The 25,124-nt window shown below is 38.5% G+C and overlaps 1 protein-coding gene across 1 annotated transcript in view; it reads left to right on the top strand.

Annotated features, from left to right (window-relative positions):
* COL4A1 (collagen type IV alpha 1 chain) overlaps positions 1 to 25,124 on the top strand; it is a 146,178-nt gene that overhangs the window by 53,685 nt on the left and 67,369 nt on the right. The window contains exons 11-22 of the mRNA XM_087716709.1: positions 2,425 to 2,460; positions 6,982 to 7,023; positions 8,760 to 8,849; positions 9,477 to 9,512; positions 12,098 to 12,157; positions 14,473 to 14,517; positions 14,738 to 14,791; positions 16,222 to 16,263; positions 16,749 to 16,842; positions 17,196 to 17,231; positions 21,645 to 21,800; positions 23,491 to 23,583. Of these exons, the coding sequence (XP_087572835.1) occupies positions 2,425 to 2,460; positions 6,982 to 7,023; positions 8,760 to 8,849; positions 9,477 to 9,512; positions 12,098 to 12,157; positions 14,473 to 14,517; positions 14,738 to 14,791; positions 16,222 to 16,263; positions 16,749 to 16,842; positions 17,196 to 17,231; positions 21,645 to 21,800; positions 23,491 to 23,583 (784 nt within the window). The remainder of the gene's footprint in view (positions 1 to 2,424; positions 2,461 to 6,981; positions 7,024 to 8,759; positions 8,850 to 9,476; positions 9,513 to 12,097; positions 12,158 to 14,472; positions 14,518 to 14,737; positions 14,792 to 16,221; positions 16,264 to 16,748; positions 16,843 to 17,195; positions 17,232 to 21,644; positions 21,801 to 23,490; positions 23,584 to 25,124) is intronic.

Here is a 25,124-nt window from a genome sequence, read left to right as displayed (position 1 = left end):
AAGGGCTATGCGGAAGGCCTGGAGGGTGGTGAGGGTGCGAATCTCCATGGGGAGTTCGTTCCAGAGGGTCGGAGCAGCAACAGAGAAGGCTCTCCTCCGGGTAGTCGCCAGTCGACACTGGCCGGCGGATGGAATTCGGAGGAGGCCTAGTCTGCTAGTCTTCTGCCTGTTTGTGTAGAACAAACAGGCAGAAGACTAGCAGAATGCATCCAGAAGACATGACAAAAATTCTTTAATTTCACAACACATAGACACATTTAACCATAATTTCAATTGGGAAAATGTGGCAATTCTAGTCCAGGCAAAGTCCAAAAATGCTAGGGAATTTCTAGAAGCCTGGCACTCTGACAAATCAGCCATTAAAAGATACAACCAAGGAATCTCTAAGATCACCTTCACCCATACAGACAGACAAGACACCAGAATATAAACTGACAGCAAACAGCACTCCTTACTAGCACTGATTATGTTACCTAGTTAACAGTAATGAAATATCTGCAAGAAAACAAGCAAGCTCAGGGAGTACCAAGGACCCCTCATTTGACAAAATCATGATGAGTAAAACTGCAAAAGACAGTTTTACTTTAAACATTTTTCATCCTGTGATGACACTTTTAACACCATCAAAGAACAACATCTCCTATCCCAGGTGCTTGGGAAGGACTTGATAGATGGATAAAAATTCCAAATCTAGTCTAAACAACCATGGAACTTGTTATATATGCAAATGTTCCCTGTTACCAGCTCTCTGATTGGCTGGTCATTTGAGAGTTGCTTTGGGCTCGAGTATAAATACCCTGACAGTTGCAGGGACGTTTTTGAATCGCAGTCATCTCGCAATAAACATCTTACTCTCTGATTCCATGGCTCCTGCGTCTTTCCCTCACACATATGTAACAGAACTAACCATGATAAAAATATAGTAAACCTATATGCCTCCTGACTCTCAATGACTTTTGCTGGCTATATGATACAGTATAAATGACTGGTACATGATATAAAGACTGTGGCTCCCTAAAAATATGGCATGGGGGGATATGGGCCATACTGAGAACAAATGAATTAAAATCACCCTGCAGATGGGCACTAGGTGCATTCTTGCCAAGTTTATGAAAGAAATATACAAAACAAATAATTGGTTCCTAAAATAAATCAAGACTATCTGGAAAAAAAATGGCAGGGCAGTTTGTATTTCATCTTGACTCCTACTGCTAGACATTTTTGTGTTTCTCTTGGGAAGTAAACATTAAAAATAAATTATAGAAGAGAAAAATATATAAACTGCAATCCTATGTTTCCTGGAACTTCATAGCTTTGATCAGAATTTGCTTAGAATCCACTAACCAAATATGTGTTCTCAAGAACAAAACAAACAAAACCCACATGAGACTCATTTTGTTCCGGTTTGGGAAGATGCTCACAGAACTTATTTTACAGAAATTGGAAGGACACTATCAACCTCCCATATTCAGTTATAGAAGAACAGATAAAATGTGTAAAAACCAATGTGAAATCTCTTATGAAGAAAAAAGAAGAGCTCTAAAGAATTTAATGGTGCAATTATAATGCAACTCTACTCCATGAAATAGCCATCCACACAGAAACAGAACAACTATAAAGTAGTATCTCCAGTGCTAACAACTCTTTAAATATATCATAGTGTAGAATACTAAAACCACTGAGAAATCCAAGGTTGTACCCTGCTATCTCATTCTTATCAAAGAAGAAAGAACGACCATGGCAATTTCTACCCCCAATCTGGCTTTAAACAGCATTGAAATGAATTCAGAAAAGTCGTCATCTAAAAATGGTTCACTCAAGTATCTTCGCAAGCAAAGAAGATGTTAGCAACCAGCATTTAATGTTTCTCTTCTCCCGGCTAGCTTTTGCAATAAAAAGAAAAAAGTCTTCCAGGTTTCACCAATTGTTATTTGTAGAAATGAGTGTAAGAACACAGTTTGGAATATTAAGGTAGTCAGTTGAACTTGAAGTGTTATCAACATCCTTGGATCTCAAGAACTGGAATTCATCCAAGACTTTTAGAGAAATTAATATTCTGTCCTTTACTAATAGAATTTAATTGATTGTGATGTTCATACCACTAGGTATGAAAAAATTAGTGACCATCAATTTCTGTTTTGATAAAGGTTGAAGAAGAGAAGAAAAATATAACAGTAATGGTACAAATAGGCTTTAAAACAAAATAAGTTGTAAACATTTCCATGCTTTTTATTAAAATGTTTGAAACTATTATTCTTTGCCTGAATAGAATTGCTGGCTGTCATGCAATCGCATTATGCTCAGATCAGATGAAAGAAGCAGCATGAAATGAAAATCCTACTTGTAAAGAGTTCATTCATTAATGAAACTAAACTTTTGAAATAAATATAACGCAAAGAATTAATAGAATGTTTAATTTTACAGGGTATTCCTGGGCCACCTGGACCTCCAGGTGAGAAGGTAAGGCTAGCTTCTTTGGCACTTTTATTCAGTATAAATTATTTGGAAAAATAATCAAAGTACAAATATTTATTTAAATATTTTATAGACCTTGATGGACAAAACAATCTAAATTAACTGAATAACACTACAGAATAACAAAGTTGGAAGGGACCTTCGAGGTCTTCTAGCCCAAACCCCTACTCAGGCAAGAAACCCAATAGCATTTCATTCAAATGGTTGTCCAATCTCTTCTTAAACTTCCAGTGTTGGAGCACCCACAACCTCTAGAGGCAAGTTGTTCCAGTGATGAATTGTTCTAACTTTCAGGAAAGTTACAGGTTGCTTCTCTCCTTGATTAGTTTCCACCCATTGCTTCTTGTCCTGCCCTCAAGTGCTTTAGAAAATAGCTTGACACCCTCTTCTTTGTGGCTACCCCTTAGCTAGTGGAACATTGCTATCATGTCACCCCTAGCTCTTCTTTTCATTAGACATCCTGATTCCAGCAACCATTCTTTATATGTTTTAGCCTCCAGTCCTCTAATCACCTTTGTTGTTGTTCTCTGCACTCTTCTCTGCATACTACACATACCGTATTTTTCGGAGTATAAGACACACCTTTTTTCCTCAAAAAAAGAGGCTGAAGATCTGGGTGCATCTTATACATCGAATACAGCAATTTTTGCCTCCTGAAGCCCCGTCCCCTTCACCAAAATGGCCGTGCATATCCTTATGGAGGTTTTCAGAGAGTTCCTGGGGGCTGGGGAGGGCAGAAATGAGCAAAAACAGGCTGTTTTTTGTCATCCCCCCGCCAACTTCCAGCAGCATTCTATAAGCCTCCATAAGATATCCATGCAATGTTTTTGATGAAAAACAGAATGGGCTGTATTTTGCTCATTTCCACCACCACCCCCTCAGCAGGTGCTGCTGCTGAGGCAGTGCGGCGGTGGTGGTGGTGGAATCGGGGCACTGCCCGCTATGCACAGTGAGCCCAGGAGCAGTAGCTGCCACCAGCTACCCTGCGCCACCATCACTTGCTCCCCCTCAAGCCGTTGACTAGGCACACAGAGGGGGAGTGGCGACAGCAAGGACAGCTGAGTGGGGATAGCACTTTGGTGGGTGAAGAAGAGCTGAACTAAGGGGAAAAAGATCTGCTGGGCGGGGGAGCAGGGTAGGTCGCTCCATGGTGGGAGCCTTTTATTATTATTTTCTTTTCTCCTCACGAGAGTCACACCGACACAGCAGCGGCAGGAGGAGCAACAGCCTAGTGTGCGCTGCCGTTCCGGCCTGCCTGAGGAACAGGAGGGGAGTTCGGCTGTTTAAAAAGCCTCGTGTGGAACTCCTCTCCTATTCCTTCTTTTGCTGCCTGAACAGCCATGCAGGGTGCAAACCCTTGTCTTTCACAGCCCCCTCGTTTCTAATTGGGGGGATCCATGGAGATGGATGGAAAAGATGGGTTTTTTCTCCCCCCCCAATTTGAAACGTGGTGACTGTCAAAACAAGGGAGCGCACCCCCTGAGGCTTGTTCAAACAGAAGAATTAACAAGAGAGGAGTTTGGCTGTTTAAAAAGCCCCGTATGGAACTCCTCTCCTGTTCCATTTGCTGTTTGAATATGACACAAGGGGTGCGCTGCCTTGTCTTTCACAGCTGCCCTCATTTCCAATGGGGGAGATCCATGGAAATGGATGGAAAAGATGGATTTCTTCCTCCCCCCCATTGGAAATGAGGTGGCTGTCAAAGCAATAGCAATAGCAATAGTTAGACTTATATACCGCTTCATAGGGCTTTCAGCCCTCTCTAAGCGGTTTACAGAGTCAGCATATCACCCCCAACAACAATCCGGGTCCTCATTTTACCCACCTCGGAAGGATGGAAGGCTGAGTCAACCTTGAGCCTGGTGGGATTTGAACAGCCGAACTGCTGAACTGCAGTCAGCTGAAGTAGCCTACAGTGCTGCATTTAACCACTGCGCCACCTTGGCTCAGCAAGGGAGTGCGCCCCACGTGGCTTGTTCAAATAGAAGAAGAATTACCAGGAGGGGAGGATTCATTGGACAAGCTAATGGGCATGCGCTGCTCTCTCCTCTGACAGCCGCCTCGTTTCCAATGAAGGGGGTGGGGAATCCATGCGATTTCCTACCTTTGCATGAATTCCCTTCCCTCCCTCTGCGTGCCCGCCAGCCAAAACCTCCCAGAAGGCTTCTGCTGGTGGGCGAGTGGGAGGGAGGGGCAGGCCAGGGGAGGGAATGTCCTTTGGTGGCGGCAGGCGTCCTAGAAACTGCCTGCTAGCAAAGGACCAAAGGAAGTTGCTTTTCTGAGCAACGTGGAGACAGAAGGGACAAAATACCATCCGGATGGGTATACAGGGCCGGGAGGAGAGGCAGGCTTACTTCTGGGTCCAGTGACCAACTGGCTCGTGAGAACCGGCAGGGACCAGCAGCAACCCACCCCTGCTACTTACCTACCTACTGCATTTCTCTCTCTCTCTTTCTCTCTTTCTCTCTCTCTCTCTATCCCTCTACCTACCTATCTACACTCTCTCTCTCTCTCTCTCTCTCTCTCTCTCTCTCTCTCTCCCTCTACCTACCTACCTACTCTCTTTCTCTCTCCCTACCTACCTACTGTATTTCTCTTTCTTTCTCTCCCTCTCTATCCCTCTATCTACCTACTTACTTTTTTAAAAAAAAATGCCTCTTCAAAACCTTGGTGCATCTTATATTCCAGTGTGTCTTATACTCCAAAAAATACGGTAATCTATGATACATAAATGCTAAAAAACCAGCCGGAAACTGAATAGACATGTATAATCCAAGTACTTCAAGGAAAATTGCCTCCGTTGCTTAAAAATGATTTATCTTGCTGTGACTGCCTCTTTTAAAATGGTCAGTAACTCACTGATTTTGGGACATGGTAAAGGAGGCAGCTAAAACAATTCGAAATAGCACACCATTTGTCATCCATTTGTTCTTGAAAAGCAGAATCCACTTTGCTTGGCAAAGCAGCTTTGAAATGGAGTTGTGATCAAAGCAAAGCACCCCTTTGAAGCACCTATGGTCCTATGGGAGTTTACATGCCATAAGCTGCCAAAAGAAAGGTATTCGGAGTCATCAAATTAGTGGAGGTGCTCTAGTTCCTGGTAGTACTGCAAATTTAACAATTACAATATACTTTTTAAAGTAGGGATAAATATCTGATATTGTCTCTTCTATAGTAGTTAATTTCAATAATAAAAATTAAAAGTACAACAATGAAATATTTCTAAAACAAAGTATTTGTTGCTATAATGCCATATTATTTTTATAAGAGTTATTTAAACTGGAGCTTGAGCAGTGTGATGACCTAGAGGTGAAACTCTCACTTCACAATCAGGAGTGTGAGTGTGATCCTGGGTAGTGGCAGATATTTATCTCTGTGAACCAGGAGTGTCAAACTCAAGGCCAATGGGCTGGATCTGGCCCATGGGATGATTAGATCTGGCCTGCAGGGCCGCCCTGGAAACAGCAAAGGGTGGGCCCATGGTGCCTCTGTCACTGAAAACGGAGCTAGCAAAACAAACTAAAAAGGAGAAATGTTTCCCCTTTTGCATTTGAGCATGCAAGAGGGGACAGGAAAGAAGAAAGGGAAAGAGGAAAGACAAAGAAAAAGAAGGAAAGATGGGGAGAGAGCAAGGAAGGAAAATGAGGAAAGAGGGGAAAGAAGAAGAAAGGAGAAGGAAGGAAGGAAGGAAGGAAGGAAGGAAGGAAGGAAGGAAGGAAGGAAGGAAGGAAGGAAGGAAGGAAGGACATTATAATGAGAGTGAGGTAGGGTCTGAGGGAAGTCCTGCCTTAGTACTTGGTCACCACAGGTTCCCCCCAACCCAAGTGATGTCGAGCTGGCCATGCCCATCCTAGCCATGCCTACCCTGGCCACATCTACCCCAGCCACATTCCCCCAGCCCCCAAAGTCAAGCACAACCTTGATGCGGCCCTCAATGAAATCAAGTTTGACACCCCTGTTTTGGATGCAAAGAGAAAATATTTGCTGTGAGCTCCGCATAGGCATCAAGAAAGGCATCCGGCCATTTAAATGCTCAGCTCCATTCAATTGCCTCAACTCCACGGTGATGCAAGGGATTTCAGAGTCTTTAAAAGAAAAAAATTGAACTTGAGCTTGCCGTTGAAAAAGAAATAAGAGTCTTGGTCCATTTAATGAAGAAAGCTGAGCACAAAAGATTCAGGGTTTGCTTGTAGTAGAGTTTAAGAATGACAGTGATGGCAGCTTTAGGAGAGGATTAGGTACATTCGTGAAGAAAGGAGGATATTAAACTTACTATATCTTATCTTACTCCAGGGTCAGACGAATCAGAAAAAGAGGAGATAACTCTTGCCATCTTGGCTTCCCAGAGGCATTTGCTGGCTTTGACGTCAGCAGGAAAAGGACTCTGGGTTAAACCTGCAGAACTGTTTTAGTCATTTAAAAATGCCCCCAAATGATATTTGCAAACAATAAGTTCCTTCAAAGGTGATTTTTATTTTACCAACTGTCTCTTGTTTGTATCATCAGGGTCATATGGGCTTGAGTTTCCAAGGTCCAACAGGGGAAAAGGTAAGGTTGCTCTTTTGAAAGTCATAAGCACAGGCAAAGTGCTGGCTTCACTGCAGGCTCCAGTGTCCTCTATTTTACCTCTTGTTTCATCCCAGCCTCCCTTACTGAAAGAAACTTACACAAATTCAGAGGAAACCTGTCATGGAATCCACTATTACTGAATGTTAGCCAGCCACATGAAAGTGTGTGTGTTTTTAAATGAAATCTGCGCACCAAGGAAAGGGATCGCAGCATTTGACTGTGCATTGCCTTCATAGCTGTGGAGATTTGGTGTCTATGAATGGTCAGTAAGAGAGTGATTACAGAGTTACTACAATTAGAACTAGGCTGCACTATAAAACCCAATAAGCTGGGGGAGTGAAGCTTATGCTATTGGATGTATAAACGGGTTTTAGGGCCAGTTGCTGCTGTGACTCTTCTTAAAACATTGGGTTTAAACCCAATCCTCAATTTAAATTACAGTAATGCCTCTCCAACTACAGCAAAACAAGGGTAAATTCTGGCAAGAGTCTTTCTCTGAGAATAGGTTCTTCAACTATTTAATGTATTCATAAACTATATCAACAGAAGGGTAAGGCGGGGAGGTTAAAAACCCGAAGTATTCTGAACAGCTCCAAAAACATGTTGGAACTGACTAACTTGTCAGCCAAAGGGCAAATGCAGCTCAGTTTAAATAAGCATAAAGTGATAAATATTGAGGCCAAATCCCCTAAGTTCACATGCATACATATATAAAAAATAATAGAAGAGAGCAATCAAAATAATCAAGAAGCTCAAGCAAAATCTTCATATCAAAGCAACTAAGGAGAAATTTGATGATGTGCATTGATGGAGCATGGAGAAAGTGGGCAGGGAAAAATACTCTTCAAAATGCTACAGCCAGCAACCATCTAAGAAAGATTTAAAACATGTACTACATGCACGCACATATGTACACATTCACACACGCAGACACACATATGCATGCACATGCGAACACATAAACACACACACACGCTCTTAGCCAAAAGGCCAAGAAGCCAAAGGAATGATTTCTTCATGCAGCACATAATTAATGTGACACTGAAATGGACCTGATTTAAATGTTGTGTCCTGGGGGTGGGGACGCTGAAAAAAGTTTAACTTTTTTTGGAGATTCAACAATTTTGAAGGAATAAAAGGCATGTCTTAAGATTCTGTGATATTTAAAATACAAAAGTTCCATTACATCTTGTGTCAATATGATTTTTTTCTCTGTTTTCCATTAAAGTTAGTAACCCAATGTGTTGGGGAATTCAGAATACTCATGAAATTACATTACAACTACTTAGTTGTATTGCTTTTGGAGAAAATTATTGATCCATTCTATAGTTTCTAATATTGAAACATCTGTCTACATCTGTGGGATATGAGAAAGCTGATATACAAACACTACATAAATCACTTATTGCATAAAATACAGTATATTTCAGAAAACCTTTAGAAAATCATTATAGATTCATTATTTATTTGAGATTGCATTCTTTTATTGTGTACAATGTTATCTCCTGAAATGATGGGACTAGACAGAGATAATTTAATCTTTGATGAGTATATCTAATTTGCTTGAAGAAGATTAACTTTAAAGCAAAGCAAAACAACATCTGAAATGAGTTTTTAAAATGATGTACTTCCCCAAGTTTTTTAAACTACGGTAAGTAAACTACAATGCCTTTTGCTGATTCGTTTGCCAATTTGTTTATTGGGGATATTTGCAGGGTGAGCGTGGTGTCATGGGTCCCCCTGGTCCCCAAGGAACAGATACCCAGGATCAAGATAAAAGGACCATCATCATACAGGGAGACAAAGTAAATATGCACTTCTTATTTCTGTAAACATTACATTGTTTTTAGAAGATGCCACTTAGATGAGGATTAATGACAAAATAAAAGTTTACATAAACAATGTGAGCACCATTCATTTTCTATCTATGTTCATTTGTAAATTATCTCTGGAACACTTGCTTATTTTCAATTTGTTCACTGCAATAATCTCTTAAGGCAGATGGGCTTCGTAAAATAAGGAAAGCATTATAAAAGACCAAATTAGCCATTCCAGTTATAAGAAATGCTGTGGATGGTAGGTTAGAAAATCCATAGTACAGATTAAAACCAACAAAACTGATATCAATTAAATGTCTAAATCTGTCACTATATTGCAAAGTAAAAAGAGGTTTTTTCCCCCTTTATGTTCTGAAGTTGCTCAGCATGTTGTCCTAAGGATTTCAGAACCTGGTCACTCAAAGCTTAATGCTTAGCAAATCTATGTTACATTTAACAGTTTATAATAACCAGATATGTTGCACAGTTGAGATTTCTGGGGTGCCTGGGGGATGGGCACAAATGTATACTTATCTAGATTTGGAAAATGCATTTTGTAGAGATCAATGGTGCTCTGCTATAGTAATTGTCTATTTGTTTTTTAAATTCTAATAGGGTGATCCTGGTGAAAAAGGTGACGATTGCATTCCAGTAAGTGTAAATATTTTGTGATCTTGGGGCAAAAAAAGATTTCTCACATCAAACTAATTAACACAAAAACAAAAGAGAAACAAAATTTCAGATCCCCTAAAATGCAAAAAAAAAAAAAAAACCTGAGAAAAGGGAAAGGAAAAAGAAGGGTTGGAAATTTATCTCAGAAACAAAAGCTCCAAAACCAGATGGCTTAAAAAGCCTGCTATTTGCCTCTCCGTCAAAATAAACAAAAAAACAAACTTAGCAAAAATAATTCAATTTCAATGTTGACTCACCATATATATCAGCAATCCATTGCCGCAAGGCAAGTATAGATTCACCCTTTTGATATTGTATAAAAATGTTTTTACCCTGCCCCTATGCAGGAAAATGTTACAGTTCTGATGTCTTTATAGAGTCCATGTGTTGGAAACATTAGCCAAGCAAAATATTTGTGTTCTTAACTAACAGTGATCAAGCTAAGGTCATGTTAACAACTGTTTTAATTCCAGCCTGAAATACGGCAATAGTAGGACAAGTTAAACTATATGCAATGATATTGCAAATTCTGAGTAATAGCATGCAAACCTTATTAAACATTTTTTTGAAAAATCCTATATCCATAAAACAGAATTTTCAGTTGTATTAATCTAATTTTAAGATCAAAAGAAATGAATTATACATTCTTTAATGGGAGCTTCAGTTATTTACAAAACAGGGCTTATTCTAAAGTTTGTGTAATTAACCAATGCCAATTTCATGATCTTCTTTCAACTTCTCATAATAAAAGAAGGTTTCCATTTTAGGAACTTGAAATAAATATTTCAAAGGCTCTAGTTGTCATGGAGCTTTAGAAGGAGTGATGCTTCAGGAGCAAATAACCAAATCAAAATCAAAATTTAATTTTAATTTTAAATTCTACAACAGTTAAAAAATAGTTTTATCTAAAACCTAGCTGGTTTTATCTAGTCTTTCTGTCAGTCTCTAGTTATCTGTCCATCATCATTAAGGGCAAATATCAAAAGTAATCCCAGAACAAAGATGTATATCAATACTTGCTTGATCACAAAATAGTTTTCAAGTTGAGCCCAAATGGGGTTGAATTCTGAAATTCTATATTTCAATCAGTAACTAAAGTTTAATTTTAATTTTAAAGTTAATAACAGCAACTTTATTATTGTCAGTAATATTATTATTTTCAGTAATCAATTAATGAAAGATGGTGATCCCACTGCTTTGGGGTTTTCATTGGTTGCCAGATGGCTTCAAGCTGGAGTTGAAGGTGCTTCTTGTCACCTTTAAAATCTCATGTCTCCAGACTCAGTTATCTGAGGGACCACCTTCTCCATGTTCATCTGCCCATCCAGTCAGATGAAATAAAGTAATTTCTGGCCGGATTTCATCTGGTTCAAGAATGCCATTTGAAGGTGCCTAGGAAACAGGGATTTGCTGCTCTTATGCCTTGGGTCTGGTCAATCCCTTCTCTCCTGGGTTTTGGAGACCAGATAAAACCCAGCTTTTCCTGGTAGCTCAGGAGGAAAGCAGCATGTTATGCAAATTCATGTTATGAATTTACAAGTAGTGGTGATGATATGACTTCATATGCTTTGCTTCATTTCTTATGATGGGATTTTTAATTCGTTTGGGGTGGATTTATTGGTGTAGTTGTTGGAGAGGTTATTTTATAAAGTTTGGGGTTGTCATAAAAATAAAATAAAACAAAAAACCCAAAAGAAGCATTAACCATCATCAAAAAAGTCTTGCTGCATGATTCACTGAAGATGTAAGAAGAGTGAAGTTATCAACACACAGTAGCCATGGTTGCATACATCTGTTCTCTAATTGCCTATCAGTTGTTTCCTTGCCAAGGGTTCCTTAGTAAAGTAAATCAAGGGTCATTCCAGAGTCCCAATAACTGGAGAGATTTCCCAGAAACAACAGCATCAGCAACTATAATGTGGGTGATCAATAATGAGACTAAAGCATCATCAGAATCACCAGAATCTCTGAATTCTGAACATTTTAATTGGTCCTCCAGCTTTGTAGAGAACGTTAGCTACATCAGTAGAAATCTTACCACTGATTACTTGATTACTTCCTAGCCATCTATAATGAACTGTGAGAATAACCTTGCAAGACAGAATAGAGAGTTTCCGTCTAGACCAGAGGTTCCCAATGTGGGGCCCATGCCCCATAGGGGGGGCAATTTTATTTTTAAGGGGGTAATCTGAACCTTGTTTAAACCAAGTTAATGGCCTTTTAAGCTTCCTCTGCATGAGTAGAGTTCACTTTTTGAGTAAAGTAAGAATTATGTTTGAAAGTAAAAATCAAAAGAAATATATATATACACATATAATATATACATATACATATACATATACATATACATATATATATATTTAGTGTCACAACCCCTGGTATGCCCCAATTATGGGAGGAAGCTAATTGCTTCCATTCTCTGTCCATCGGCTCGTCACAAGAGACCATCCAGACAGAAAGCCCAATATTTTACTGTTGCCTTTTTACATTTTGTCCATGGAACTTATACTGGAATTTTAATTAACTATATTAACTCATGTAAAATATCTGCCATCTTTCAAAAGGGGCCACCAGGCCAGAGCATCAAAGGGGGAAAAGGTGAACCTGGGAAACCTGGTCCACGGGTATGTACATTTTTTTTGCTTATTTAGTCATTTGGGTACTTAAGGGAGTTCCACAAATGGAATTGATTTCTTATTGAAATCGTGCATTGCCTTTTGAGGGCTTTGCAATTTCCTTATTTTTTTTATTCTTTTTGCTATTTTAAAATTAATTCTGTAATGTCTAAAGGGCTGAACATATATTTCCAGGTTGGGGTTTCATGCAGGGGTCTTTTTGTTTTTATGGCTGAAGTTGTTTTCTTATGGTCCCATTGAATTTTTTATTCAGAAAGGAACCATAGAATAATAAATTAAAGAGGACAAAATATATTAAATAAAATAGCCATGAATTTCACTGGGGCGCCTGAAAAGCTCTTCACTAGCATTTAGTCTCGTGTAAGCTATTTGTTGTAGGCAGTGGTGGGCTCCAAATTTTTTAACAACCGGTGCTCTGTCCTAATGACTGGCTGTGTGGGTGTGGGGTGGGTGGGTCATGTGATTGAGTGAGCGTGGCCAACTCAAGGTCACTTGTGTGGGTAGTACCTGTATGGGACAGGAGTCTCCGGTGAGGGGAGTGGGAGGAAACAAAGATCCAACTTGTTTCTGTGTGTGAGAGAGAGGGGGGAGAGGGAGAGAGAGAGAGAGAGGGAGAGAGAGACTGTGACAAGCTAGACTGGGAAAGCTGGCTGTAAGAGGTTGTTTTTTGGATGTTTTTTGGCTGTTTTTCAGGCCATTTTCAGGCTGATTTTGGCCCGGAAAAAAGGCCTGTTTTTGACCCGATTTCAGGCCATTTTTGGGGCATTTTCAGGCTGTTTTTCAGGCTGATTTTGGCTGGAAAAACAGCCTGAAAATGGCCCCAAAATGGCCAAAACCAGCCCAAAAAACAGGCGGGGCGGGGGCAGCTGGTAGTTCAATTTGCTAGTTCTCCAAACCGTGCAGAATCGGAACAACTGGTTTGGGCTAGCCGGTCTGCACCAGCAGCAGTCCATCTCTGGTTGTAGGTTTATGTTTTGTGAAGTTGCAAGGTAGTAAAGGAAAAAACATTGCTTTCCACACACAAAAATGATGGGAATCTACATAAACAAATAGGAAAATTTAGATTTAGTTCATCATAAAACTGTGGAATGTCTTCAGCAGAGGTGCTATGCAGTATCCAAAAGTAATGCAGAAGTGCCTCCTGTCTGTCTGCATCTGAGTGCTTCATCTGAGTTGTGTGTACACCCATTGCAGGGACAAGGAGGAGTTGTCAGGTAGAAGTTTGCAAAGCAGCTTTGCGAGCTTTGCAGAAGATTCAGTTGATTTTAGACATCTAATGGAGATGTTTGTTTATTTGTTACTGTACCAAAACTACTTGAATGAAAGTTTTAAAAAAAAAACAGATGTGGGCAAATGGTGTTTTGATCACTTTGTTTTGTCTTTTCCTTGTAAAAATTGTAAACACTTTCTCTTATACTATAAACTTGACTGATAATCAAAAGAGGATTAAAGAACTTTGAGGCCAGACCATGAAGGCACACTGCACAATTTCCCCAACAGCCTGCTAGGTCCCACTGAATCTCCAATGGCTTGGAATGGCGAAAGCACTTCCCAGGCGTTAATGTACACTTTGCTGAAATTGGTGGAAGGTTTTCATTGTTGTTATTTGTTACTAACAGGGAATGGCTGAGAGGAAGTCTTAGTTGGAAAAAGAAAGGGAGAGGCAGCCTTTCAAAAACTGGAACTTTATTTGAAGAAACATTCCTTAGTAACTGCAATGAGTTTCAGAATAGTGACTGTTGACATCAGCTGGAAAGGTTTGAAAGTGTGTGAATAGAGAGTATGTGCCTTTACAATTGCAGAAGTCTATTACACAATCCAGCAGAAGTGAAGGAGTAAGTGTACATGTGGCTGCGGAAAAGTGTCCTATGCTCTGTGCTTCCAAAAGGCTCTGCTAGAGATAGAACTGCCCATAGCCAGTTCTAACTCTGGTCAGATATACTATGTGTGTATTTCAGGAGGTATTCCACAAATTTTCACATCAAAGTGGCTCAGACACACTTTTCCAAACAACATTTCCCAGATCTATGGGGACAGACTGAATATGTGAAAGAAGGATACTTACATGGATGAGTAGGAAGTCACCCGGAGCTTTATTAGGATGCTAGAGAGCAGGATTAGTTGTTGATTCCACAGCATTATTCCCACCATTTTTCCCAAGAACCCGAGAAAGCTTGAAAACGCTATTATTGTGCAGAGAAATACTTCGTGCAACTCGTTAATTCTTCATTAGTCTCAGCAACTCAGTAGGAGAAACAAGAATTTCCATGCTGACTAAATAAGTAAAATTATTCGTTTTACAGGGAAGGCCTGGAAAAGATGGAGAGGATGGAGAGAAGGGAGAACGTGTATGTAGGTCACTTTATCATAAATATTGTACTCATTTCCATATTCATAGAAGATTTGCTGCTGGTAATTCTTGATTTCAAGATAAATACCTATGAATTGTTCTGCATGTCAATTTTGCAAAAATAACTTCACACAGTCTTTAGTTTTGTTTTGGGAAAGGGGAAAACATTTTCAATTATTGTGTACAAAATGGGCTTTTTCTTACTGTGATACCTGCAGGGATTACCTGGTCATCCAGGAATTACTGGACATCCTGGTGTACTTGGATCTAAAGTAAGTAGCCACCATATAATAAGCACAACAAATCAAATAAATGAGTTTAAATAGATAGAGGTGTGTGTGTGTGTGTGTGTGTGTGTGTGAGAGAGAGAGAGAGAGAGAGAGATACTCAAACTATTCCTTTTAATCAGAGCCTCTAACAATGATAAATCTGTGTCTCATAGAAGTTACATCAAATAATAGGTAAATCTTTAAGAGCTGAAAAAAAATTCTCCAGCTCAGAATAAAAAACGTGGCAATCAAAAATTCATAGTTCTCCTCAAACGATTGTGTCCTAGTAAGCATTAGAATAGCAGAGACTGAGTAGAAAGTATTTTCCGCTTAATCTGTTATTGGTTACCATCAGTGGTAAAGAGGAAGAATCAAGTAATGATCTTTCAGAATGAAAGGAAAAAAAGAATGCAGCTGATTTCTGAATCATTCATCTTAACATGATTAGTAAAACTAGGGTTTGCTGAGCTCTCATCTATTATGTTTATAAAACCATAGGATTATCCTCTTTTATTATTTAATCCAAAACGCACACAGGGTAATTTAGCCACAATACCTCCTTTTGACCTCTGCTGGTTGTCAACAGTTTTAAGTATTGGTTCAAAAGTGGCAAACTACCATGTTTCGGCAAAAAATAAGACCTACCCCAAAAGTAAGTCCTAGCTTGATTTTTACATGTGCGTCCAATATAAGTCCTACCCCAAAATAAGCCCTAATTAAGACCCCACCCACTCCAGGGTGAATGGGTAAAAATTAAGCTAGGGTGGGGAAGGAGTGGATCTGTCGTACTACTTACCTTTGGACAGTTGCAGTCAGGCCTCGTATACCCCAACACCTGCCATTTCTTCTGCAGCCCGCAAAGGCCCGCAAGACTTTTCTGAAGGCCTCTGCAGCTGATAACAGAGCTTTGGATCCATCTGGAGTCCTGGGCTTCAAAGGCCCTCAAGAAAGTCTTGCTGGCCACAGAAGAAGTTTCTGAAGGCCTCTGACAGAGAAAAGGACGCCAGGGACCACATCACTCCCCCCCCCAAAAATAAGGCCTGGTTCCTTTTTTGGTAGCAAAAAAAATTATAAGAGAAGGTCTTATTTTCAGGGAAATGTGGTATTTCCTGTTCCATTAGCCTTAAGAATAAATCTTATCAGCAGAAAGGTTCCACAGACTCCACAGCTAGTACACTATTTGGGCTTACAGTATTTTTATAGATATAATTTATACTGTTAAAACTTTTAAAGGTTTTCAAGTGGTTAATAGTATGTATTTGGAGTTGAAGGCTTTCGTACAATCAAAGTTATTAAAGAGAACTGATACACATTTCTGCATTGGTTATGTTTTCTCTTTCCTCCCTTCCCAATGTAATCAGTTGGTTATACCGAGTTTTTAAAAATATTGTTTCAAAGTCAGTGGATAAATTCCTTCTTTTCCCTCCTCCCAGGGAGACAAGGGCATAGTAGGACCTCCTGGACCTCCAGGAATTGTAAGTGTAAAATCTGGTTTTAAATGTGTTTAAAAAATAAGTAGATAGATCAGTGCAGACTAGACGGTTTGCTTGGGTATTGCAATAGTGACCTCTCAGACCAGCAGCAGTTTCTGGACTGTCAGCTACAACTATTTTAAATTATCTGGGCAGAACCTGATATTGACTGTACATATACATACATAAATACATAAAGTATTACAGTCCTATGACTTACTATCCCAATAATCTCCTTCCTTCCTTCCTCCCTTCCTCCCTTCCTCCCTCCCTCCCTCCATAAAGATCTGATCACATTTAGATACAGGAAGGCTTGGGAAGTTTGAGAGTTACAATTCCAACACATCTTGGAAACACCAGGGTTGGGAAGGTTGAGCTAAAGCAATTCCTAAGAAAGACAGGAATCCCAGAAATACTGTAAGCTCTGAGCTATTTGGAAAATTTCAGATTTATGGGTTTTCTATATTTCGATGCTTGTCATTATTCAGGTTACAGATGAAAGAGATGAAGAAGTCTTTGGTGAAAAGGGTGATTCAGGACCTCAAGGGTTTCCAGGAAGGAAAGGTGAACCAGGTCCCCCAGGTAAATCTTGGTCATTATTCATTATGTATTCTTAATTGGTTGAGAAATTAACTGAAGTTAAATAAAATTTAAATTGTTAGTACTTTTACTCATGATGTTTTAATTTTGTTGTATTACAAGCTGCCTTGATTGTCAAGTGGATTGAAAGGTGGGGTATAAATCCAATAATAATTCTAATAATAACATATGTAATTATTTTTTGTCATGATTCGAGAGAAAATAAATAATCCAGCCTCTAGAAAAAAGCCAATCTTCTACAATATGTCTTATTGGGCCCCAGATTATTATGCAGTCAAATATCAAACACAATTTAAGATTTTATTTTCTGAAACTTGATTATATTTATTTTATAGGTTTTCAAGGTAGTCCAGGGCCACCAGGTCCTCCGGGTGAGAATATTTATTAATTTGGTTAATTAATTGATTAGTTTTGGACTGATTTTTGCCATACCTTTGCCAACTTTTAGTTCCAATATTTCTGTGGATATAAATAGTATATTTTCATTGATATTTGCCATAGTTTTTGAACAATTATTTTATATTTATAAAGCATTCATGTATCTTCAATATCGTTTTCCTATTTTGTATTGAATTTTCCAGTGTCTGGCATTCTTAGATGTTATCAGTGGTTTTGCATCTTTTCTTTTATAATTGTATTTTTCCTAGCAATGTAATTAAGATAACTGATATTATAGATGCTTAGTCTTTAAAAGCAAAAGAGTAAAGAGGCTACTTTACATCCATGAGATGAGGCAGAGGGAAGGCTGGGTTGTGGGTTACATGTGAAACTGATTATGAACACCTTATCCAGTAACAGTTGTAATGTACTTTCAGAAACTGCATCTTTGTCTGCATCTGACTAGCCACCCAGTCTCCCTCTTCCTCTCCCTTTCTCCTGCCTCAATTTTCTATGAGTTTAACCATTCGGTGAATCAAATAAAGTGAGTTGCAGTTCACAAAAGCTGAGGCCTTTTACTAAAACTTGTTGTCTGAAAAGATGCTCCTTCTGCTTCATACTGTAAATACGGTATTTAAATACAGTATTTAAATGTACATTAGATTATCTTTTCTTTTTTGAGGCATGAAATTCTTTTTCTCTTTTATGAGAAACTTAGCATACTTTTTTAATATACAAAGTTTTTTATTTTTTGTTCTCTACATACAATTATAGGTATACATTCACATGGTTATTATTCTTTTTTTTACATTCATTGTTCTTGTACATTTGTCATTCCATTTATAGAATTATACTATTCCATTTGGGTTGCTTTGTTTACCATCCCTCGCCTGTTTTGACACCACCTTCTTCTCCCTTTCTATTCTCCCTCCCTCCCTTCTCTACTTCCTTCCTTCCTCCTTTCCCTTCCTTCTTCCCTTACCTCTCCTCCTCTCTTCCTCTTCCCCTTCCTACCCTCTCTCCTTCTCCCTTCCATCCTCTTCCTCTCATCTCCTCTCTTCCTCTCTCTCCCTCCCTCTCTTCTCTATTTTCTTCTTTCCTCATCTCCTTTCCCTTCCTTCTTCCCTTCCTTCTCCCCTACTTCTCTCTATCCCTTCCCCTTCCTACCCTTTCTCCTTCTCTCCTTCTCTCCTTCTCCCTTCCATATTCCTCCTCACCTCTCTCTTTCTTCCCTCCTTTTCCTCTCATTTCCTCTCCTCCTCTCCTCCTTTCTTTTTCTAATGTTGCAGGAGTCTCTTCCAGCTCTTAATTTATATTTTCTTGGGGTGGTATTTCCGAAAACCCAAAATTCGTTGAATATCATTTCTTGTTCCTTTCCCATAACACATAGAACCTTCTTCAATCATATACAGCATGTCGTTTGGTTGTAAAGATTTTGTGCATCATTTCCATAGTCATCACTTTCAATTTTATATAAAATCACAAATTATCAATCTAGTATATATGTATACATTAGTATCATTGTACATCATTTATTTGACTATAATTAGTATTCCTTCATTTTGAACAAAATATTCTAGGTATAGGATTCATTTATATTTTAACACTTCATTACATCATCCTAAATCTATTCAATGATCATATACCTTTGTATTGTTATCTGTATTATTCTATTATTCTTATATTATACAAATTTTCTAACATTTTTCATTTCCATGTTTTTTTATCTAACCACTAGTAAAATAAATCCCATACCTTATAAAATTGTTCATCTTTTTGTTCTCTAATTTCAAATGTCAATTTACTCATTTCAAACAAATTCTCATATCATCAATCCCGAAGAGCACCTGTGTAAACAATCTGTGCTCTTCCCACTAGCACTCTCAATAAACAAACTGAAAAGCCTTGACATGTAAATCCAATGATCAAAGAGAAGAAAGAAAAAAACAATATTTCCAAGCCTCCAGCCTCTAAGTGGCAGTGTTACTTTTTTCTCTCTGCTGTTACAGCCCTCTTTATATTCCAAACTTATGGAGAAAAATTCTTAAGAGAAAAACAATCCAATCAAGCATTGTAAAAAAAGACATTTTAAATCAAAAGTATACAGTTGCAAGAAAAAGTATGTGAACCCCTTGGGATTACATGGAGTTTTGCATGAATTGGTCATAAAATGTGCTCTGAACTTCATCTAAGTCACAACAACAGACAAACACAGTCTGCTGAAAATAATACTACACAAACATTAGATGTTGCCATGGTTTAATTGCACATAACATGTAAACATTCACAGTGCAGGGAGGAAAAAGTATGTGAGCCCCTAGCCTAATGACATCTCCAAGAGCTAATTGGAGCCAGGAGTGAGCCAACCTTGACTCCAATCAGTGTGATGATATTGGATGTGTTGCTGACAGCTGTTCTGCCCTTTAAAAACATACACCTGTTGTGGGTTTACTGGTTTCAAGAAGCACTGTCTGACGTGAACCATGCCTCGCAGAAAAGAGCTCTCAGAAGACCTACGATCAAAAATTGTTGACTTGCATGAACCTGGAAAGGGTTACAAAAGTATTTCCAAAAGCCTTGATGTTCATGCGTCCACGGTAAGACAGACTGTCTACAAATGGAGAAAGTTTAGTACTCTTGCTAGTCTCCCTAGGTGTGGTCATCCTGTAAAAATGACTGCAAGAGCACAGTGCAGAATGCTTCATGACGTAAAGAAGAATTCTAGAGTGTCAGCTAAAGACCTATAGAAATCTCTGGCACATGCTAACATTTTTGTTGACACATCTACAATAAGGAAAACATTAAACAAGAATGGAGTACATGGGAGGACACCATGGAGGAAGCCATTGCTGTCCCAAAAAAAATATTGCAGCACTTTTGAAGTTTGAAAAAGAGCACCTGGATGTTCCACAGCACTACTGGCAAAATATACTGTGAACAGATGAAACCAAAATTGAGTTGTTTGGGAAAAACACACAATACTATGTGTGGAGAAAAAAAAGGCACAGCACACCAACATCAAAACCTCATCCCCACTGTAAAACATGGTGGAGGGAGCATCATGGTTTGGGGCTGCTTTGCTGCCTCAGGGCCTGGATGGATTGTTGTCATTGATGGGAAAATGAATTCCAGAGTTTATCAATACATTTTGCAGGAAAACGTACAACCATCTATCTGCCAACTGAAGCTCCGCAGGGGATGGGTGATGCAACAGGACAATGACCCAAAGCATACAAGTAAGTCAACACAAAAATGGCTACAACAGCACAGAATATGCCCTCTGGAGTGGGACAGTCAGAGTCCTGACCTCAACCCGATTTAAATGTTGTGGCATGACCTTAAGAGAGCGATTCACACCAGACATCCCAAAAATATTGCTACACTGAAACAGTTTTGTGAAGAGGAGTGGTTCACAATTACTCCAGATTGTTGTGCAGGTCTGTTCTGCAACTACAAGAAACATTTGTTTGAGGTTATTGCTGCCAAAGGAGGGTCAACCAGTTATTAAGACCAAGGGTTCACATACTTTTTCCTCCCTGCACTGTGAATGTTTACATGTTATGTGCAATTAAACCATGGCAACATCTAATGTTTGTGTAGTATTATTTTCAGCAGACTGTGTTTTTCTATTGTTGTGACTTAGATGAAGTTCAGAGCACATTTTATGACCAATTCATGCAAAACTCCACATAATCCCAAGGGGTTCACATACTTTTTCTTGCAACTGTATATATAAAAAAATAAAAGAAGAAAAAGTAGAAGAAAAACGAAACCATCCAATTTAAAAAATAGGAAACATTTGCAGAAATTCCATCCGTAGAAAGAAAAATTAAGAAAAGATAACATACTAAGTTTAATGTAGCTTAATCTCGCCGCTTATTTACTTCTGTCTTCAATTTTAATTTAGTTTTTGATTTTCTTTGGATAGTCTCTTTTCTAATAATGAAATTTCCTCACCAATTCGACACACTTTCTCTTCCGCTTTCTTTCTGTTCTTTAGCTGTCCCAACTTCAGCTTCAAGGCTGCATTTCTGTCATCTGAAAAAAGAGCTTTTCCTGGATCGATCAGGGACTTTGCAGTGTCCATGAGATCAGAAAGACATGCTCTTCTCTATCGTCATCTCTACGGGACGGTTTAGGTCCAAAAGGACCTTCCAGTGGCAGAAATATTGACCATGATCTTGGAGCTCCAAGATCGCATGTCATATCATTGCGACATCAGCTCCTCCCCGAAACTTAGCATACTTTTTTAAAAAAGCTTCAACATATTTGTCATATTTAGTTATATGGCTATTTTTACTATTCTTACCTTTAATATTTTTATTTTATGTTGTTACTATTATTGATATATCTAGTTCCTTAAGAAGGTTTTCATGCATTTATTTCACTGCATTCTTATAACCAAGGGCAAGCTATTCCAGGACCAGCTGGTTTTCCTGGTGAAAGAGGGAGAAAAGGTGACCAGGGGCCTCCTGGAACATCTTTGCCTGGGCCAAAAGGAAGAGATGGATTTACAGGACCTCGTGGTTCACCTGGGCCTCCAGGCCTCCCTGGTGGAACAGGCAAGTCACTATTATCTTTAGAAAATGTATTATTTAATATTTAAAAAGACCTGAGATAAGCTGTAAATACCAGGATTGTGGCCAGAATGTGCTGAATGAATTTGTCAGAGAATATAATATTATACTTTTACTTCAAAGCTACTATTCTGGCCAGGTTAAAGGGCTGTACAATTAGTGATTGTTGACTTCTGACTGTAATTTATTAAAATCATACAATTAATCAAGTGATTCTTGCTTACAAACCAACAGCTGCATCTTTGTCATTCTATCCATTCACTGAGAAAATAAAAAGTATATATGAAAATCTTTATTTTCCATAAAAATATAACTGTCTTTTCTGACAAATGTTTCTAGCCTTTGTATTAAGATACTTTGTCTAATAGGCCTTTAGGCAGTTAAATTCATCTGCATAATAGTGAACCCCATAGCGAAAGAGGATTGTGTTTCCGTAGCTTGAAGAGTTAAAAGAATTTTTAAAAAGGGATTTTTGGTTTCCAAACCCAGAAAAAAAGAAGGATTAAGTTTAGTGGAGGGTTGTATTAAGCCTTAACTGACCAATGCTAAGGCAGATAGCAAAGCTCAAAGGTTAATATATTTAAGGCCATCAGATGATGACTATGTCATATGAAAGATTGCAACATGGCATGGTTGGATCATTCAGAAACCTAGTATGATTGAAAATAATGGCTGTTTGATCGTTTAAGCTTATTCATATGTACGTATGGAAAATGAATTAATTCCAAAACATGATCAATCTGATTGCTAATGAAGGATGGAGAGAATGGGGGAATGGGAATATGTAATTGGGGATAGATGATCCTTTAAATAAACTGGCTCTATGCCATGTAGGGCTTTAAATGTCAAATCCAGCTCTTTGAATTGTACCAGAAATAGACTGGTAACCAATGTAGCTTATGAAGTGGAGACATAACATGTTGTGTTCCCCTAGAAACACACATAATTGCTCATGCCACTATATTCTATACAATAGTAGTACCAACTGAAACTTCTGGATACTTTTCAAGTGCAGCCCTGTGTAGAGTGTATTATAATAGTCCAGCTGGGAGGGGACTAGAACATGAATATTTGTGATGAGAGCCCCAAGATACTATTACTCTGCTGGTATAAAAAATAAGTGGTAGCAAAAATAGAATGCAAACCCCACAAATTAGTTGTCTTGGAAGGTGTTTGGCAGAAGGCTGATTGAGAGGGTACAAAAGATAAAAATGAACAAAATTTGAGAGATAGTATAATGATAGTATAATGATAAGTGAGAATGTGATGAGATCACATTGTAGCAAGGTCTATATTGCAATACAGTACCCTTTTTTCTTAACCTCTGCAATTGTTGGATAGGAGGTACTGCAATATAGATTTCTTTACAAGATTATTATTTTGCAAATTGTTGGGATTGCTAAAATATAGAGGGAGAATGTTATATCAATTAGCCCTAAAGAAATGGGCATTATTAATAATATAATCTCATGGCTCCTGCCTTTTATTTTTGTTTGGTAATCAATGTCATTGGTGTAGATCAATGGTCTCCAACCTTGGCAACTTTAAGACTTGTGGACTTCAACTCCCAGAGTTCCTCAGCCAGCTTTAAAGTTGCCAAGGTTGGTGACCACTGGTGTAGATCACTGCTGTTTAAACATCAAAATTAATATCCTTTATTTTCTTACTATTGCAGATGGAATTGGGTGTGAACGTGGTCTACCTGGTGACCCAGGTCTTCAAGGCACCCCAGGACAGTCAGGCTACACAGGAGAAAGAGGAGAGAAAGGTAAAAATGATATTGGTTTTTGACTTTCATTTTTGAATTCCAAAAAGGAGATGTCGTTAATTAAACATTAATAAAAAAAATAAATACAATAAAAAGAACAGGTAGTCCTCGGTGCACAAACACAATTGAGCCCAAAATTTATGTTGCTAAGTGAGAAATTCGTTAAGTGAGTTGTGCCCCATTTTACGACTTTTCTTGCCACCTTTGTTAAATGAATCACTGCAGTTGTTAAATTAGTAACATGGTTGTTAAGTGAATCTGGCTTCCCCAATGACTCAGAAAGTCTCAAAAGGTGATTACATGACCCCAGGACACTTCAACCGTCATAAATGTGAACCAGTCATCAAGCATCCGAATGTAAATCACATGAACATGGGGATGCTGCAATGGTCATATGTGTGAAATCATAAGTCACTTTCTTCAGTGCCATTGTAACTTTGAACAATCACTAAGTGAACTGCTGTAGGTCAAGGACTAATCTATATGAGGGTCAGGTAAAAGAATTGCAAATATGCATGTGAACCTAAACCTCACTTTAGATACCCTCTGCTACTCCACGTGTAACATGAAGAATGTAACAAAATGTTGCATAAAAGCCATGCAAACACAAATAGATGTATTTGCTTCATATCCACAAGTAGAACAAGTATTTTCTTAGAGAAGCTTTAAAGGCAACATTGGTTGCTGTGAAGAAAGAAATAACGGGCATAAAGACAACCATGAATGCAGGATGTACAGGTAGTCTTTGACTTACAACAGTTCATTTAGTGACCATTCAAAGTTACGACAGCACTGAAAAAAGTGACCCATGACCATTTTTCACACATATGACTGTTGCAGCATCCCCATGCTCATGTGATAAAAATTCAGATACTTGGCAACTGGCATGTATTTATGATGATTGTAGTGTCCTGGGGTCATGTGATCACCTTTTGTGACCTTCCGACAAGCAAAGTCAATGGGGAAGCCAGATTCACTTAGCAACCAGTTACTAACTTATCAATTGCAGTGATTCACTTAACATCTGTGGCAGGAAAGGTCATAAAATGGGGCAAAACTCACTTAACAAATGTTTCATTTAACGACAAAAACTTTGGGTTCAATTGTGGTCATAAGTCAAGTACTACCTTTATTTTTATTATTTACCTTGAAACAAGAGACCATTACTTTTAATATTCCTTGATACATTCAAAGCATAAATATAGAAATACCCTTCCCATCCACAGATCCTTAAATTCTTATGAACAGAATTGTGATTACAGCTCATTTTGATTTTGTTCACTCCCCTTTATTGTCTCAATACTCTCCTATTTCCAAGTCGATAAAATTCTACTTTGAAAAAGTAGAAGATGTAATATGCAATGAAGAACTCTTCTAAAGATGTCACTCAACTTTCTCCTAGTTTCTCTTGACACTAATATTTCTCCCATCATAGACACACACAATGAAAGTGTGCCATGTGCAATTTGTAATACATGTATGACTTTTCACAATTAATGCAACTTCCAACATTACTCAGAAAAAATGGAGCAAAAATGAGA

This window comes from Thamnophis sirtalis, unplaced genomic scaffold (assembly GCF_051295495.1).
Source record: "Thamnophis sirtalis isolate CommonGarterSnake01/CBP01778 unplaced genomic scaffold, rThaSir2_p1.2 scaffold_5, whole genome shotgun sequence".
Lineage (NCBI taxonomy): Eukaryota > Metazoa > Chordata > Lepidosauria > Squamata > Natricidae > Thamnophis > Thamnophis sirtalis.
The sequence above is the reverse complement of the archived record's forward strand: the minus strand, read 5'-3'. Positions and strand labels throughout refer to the sequence as shown.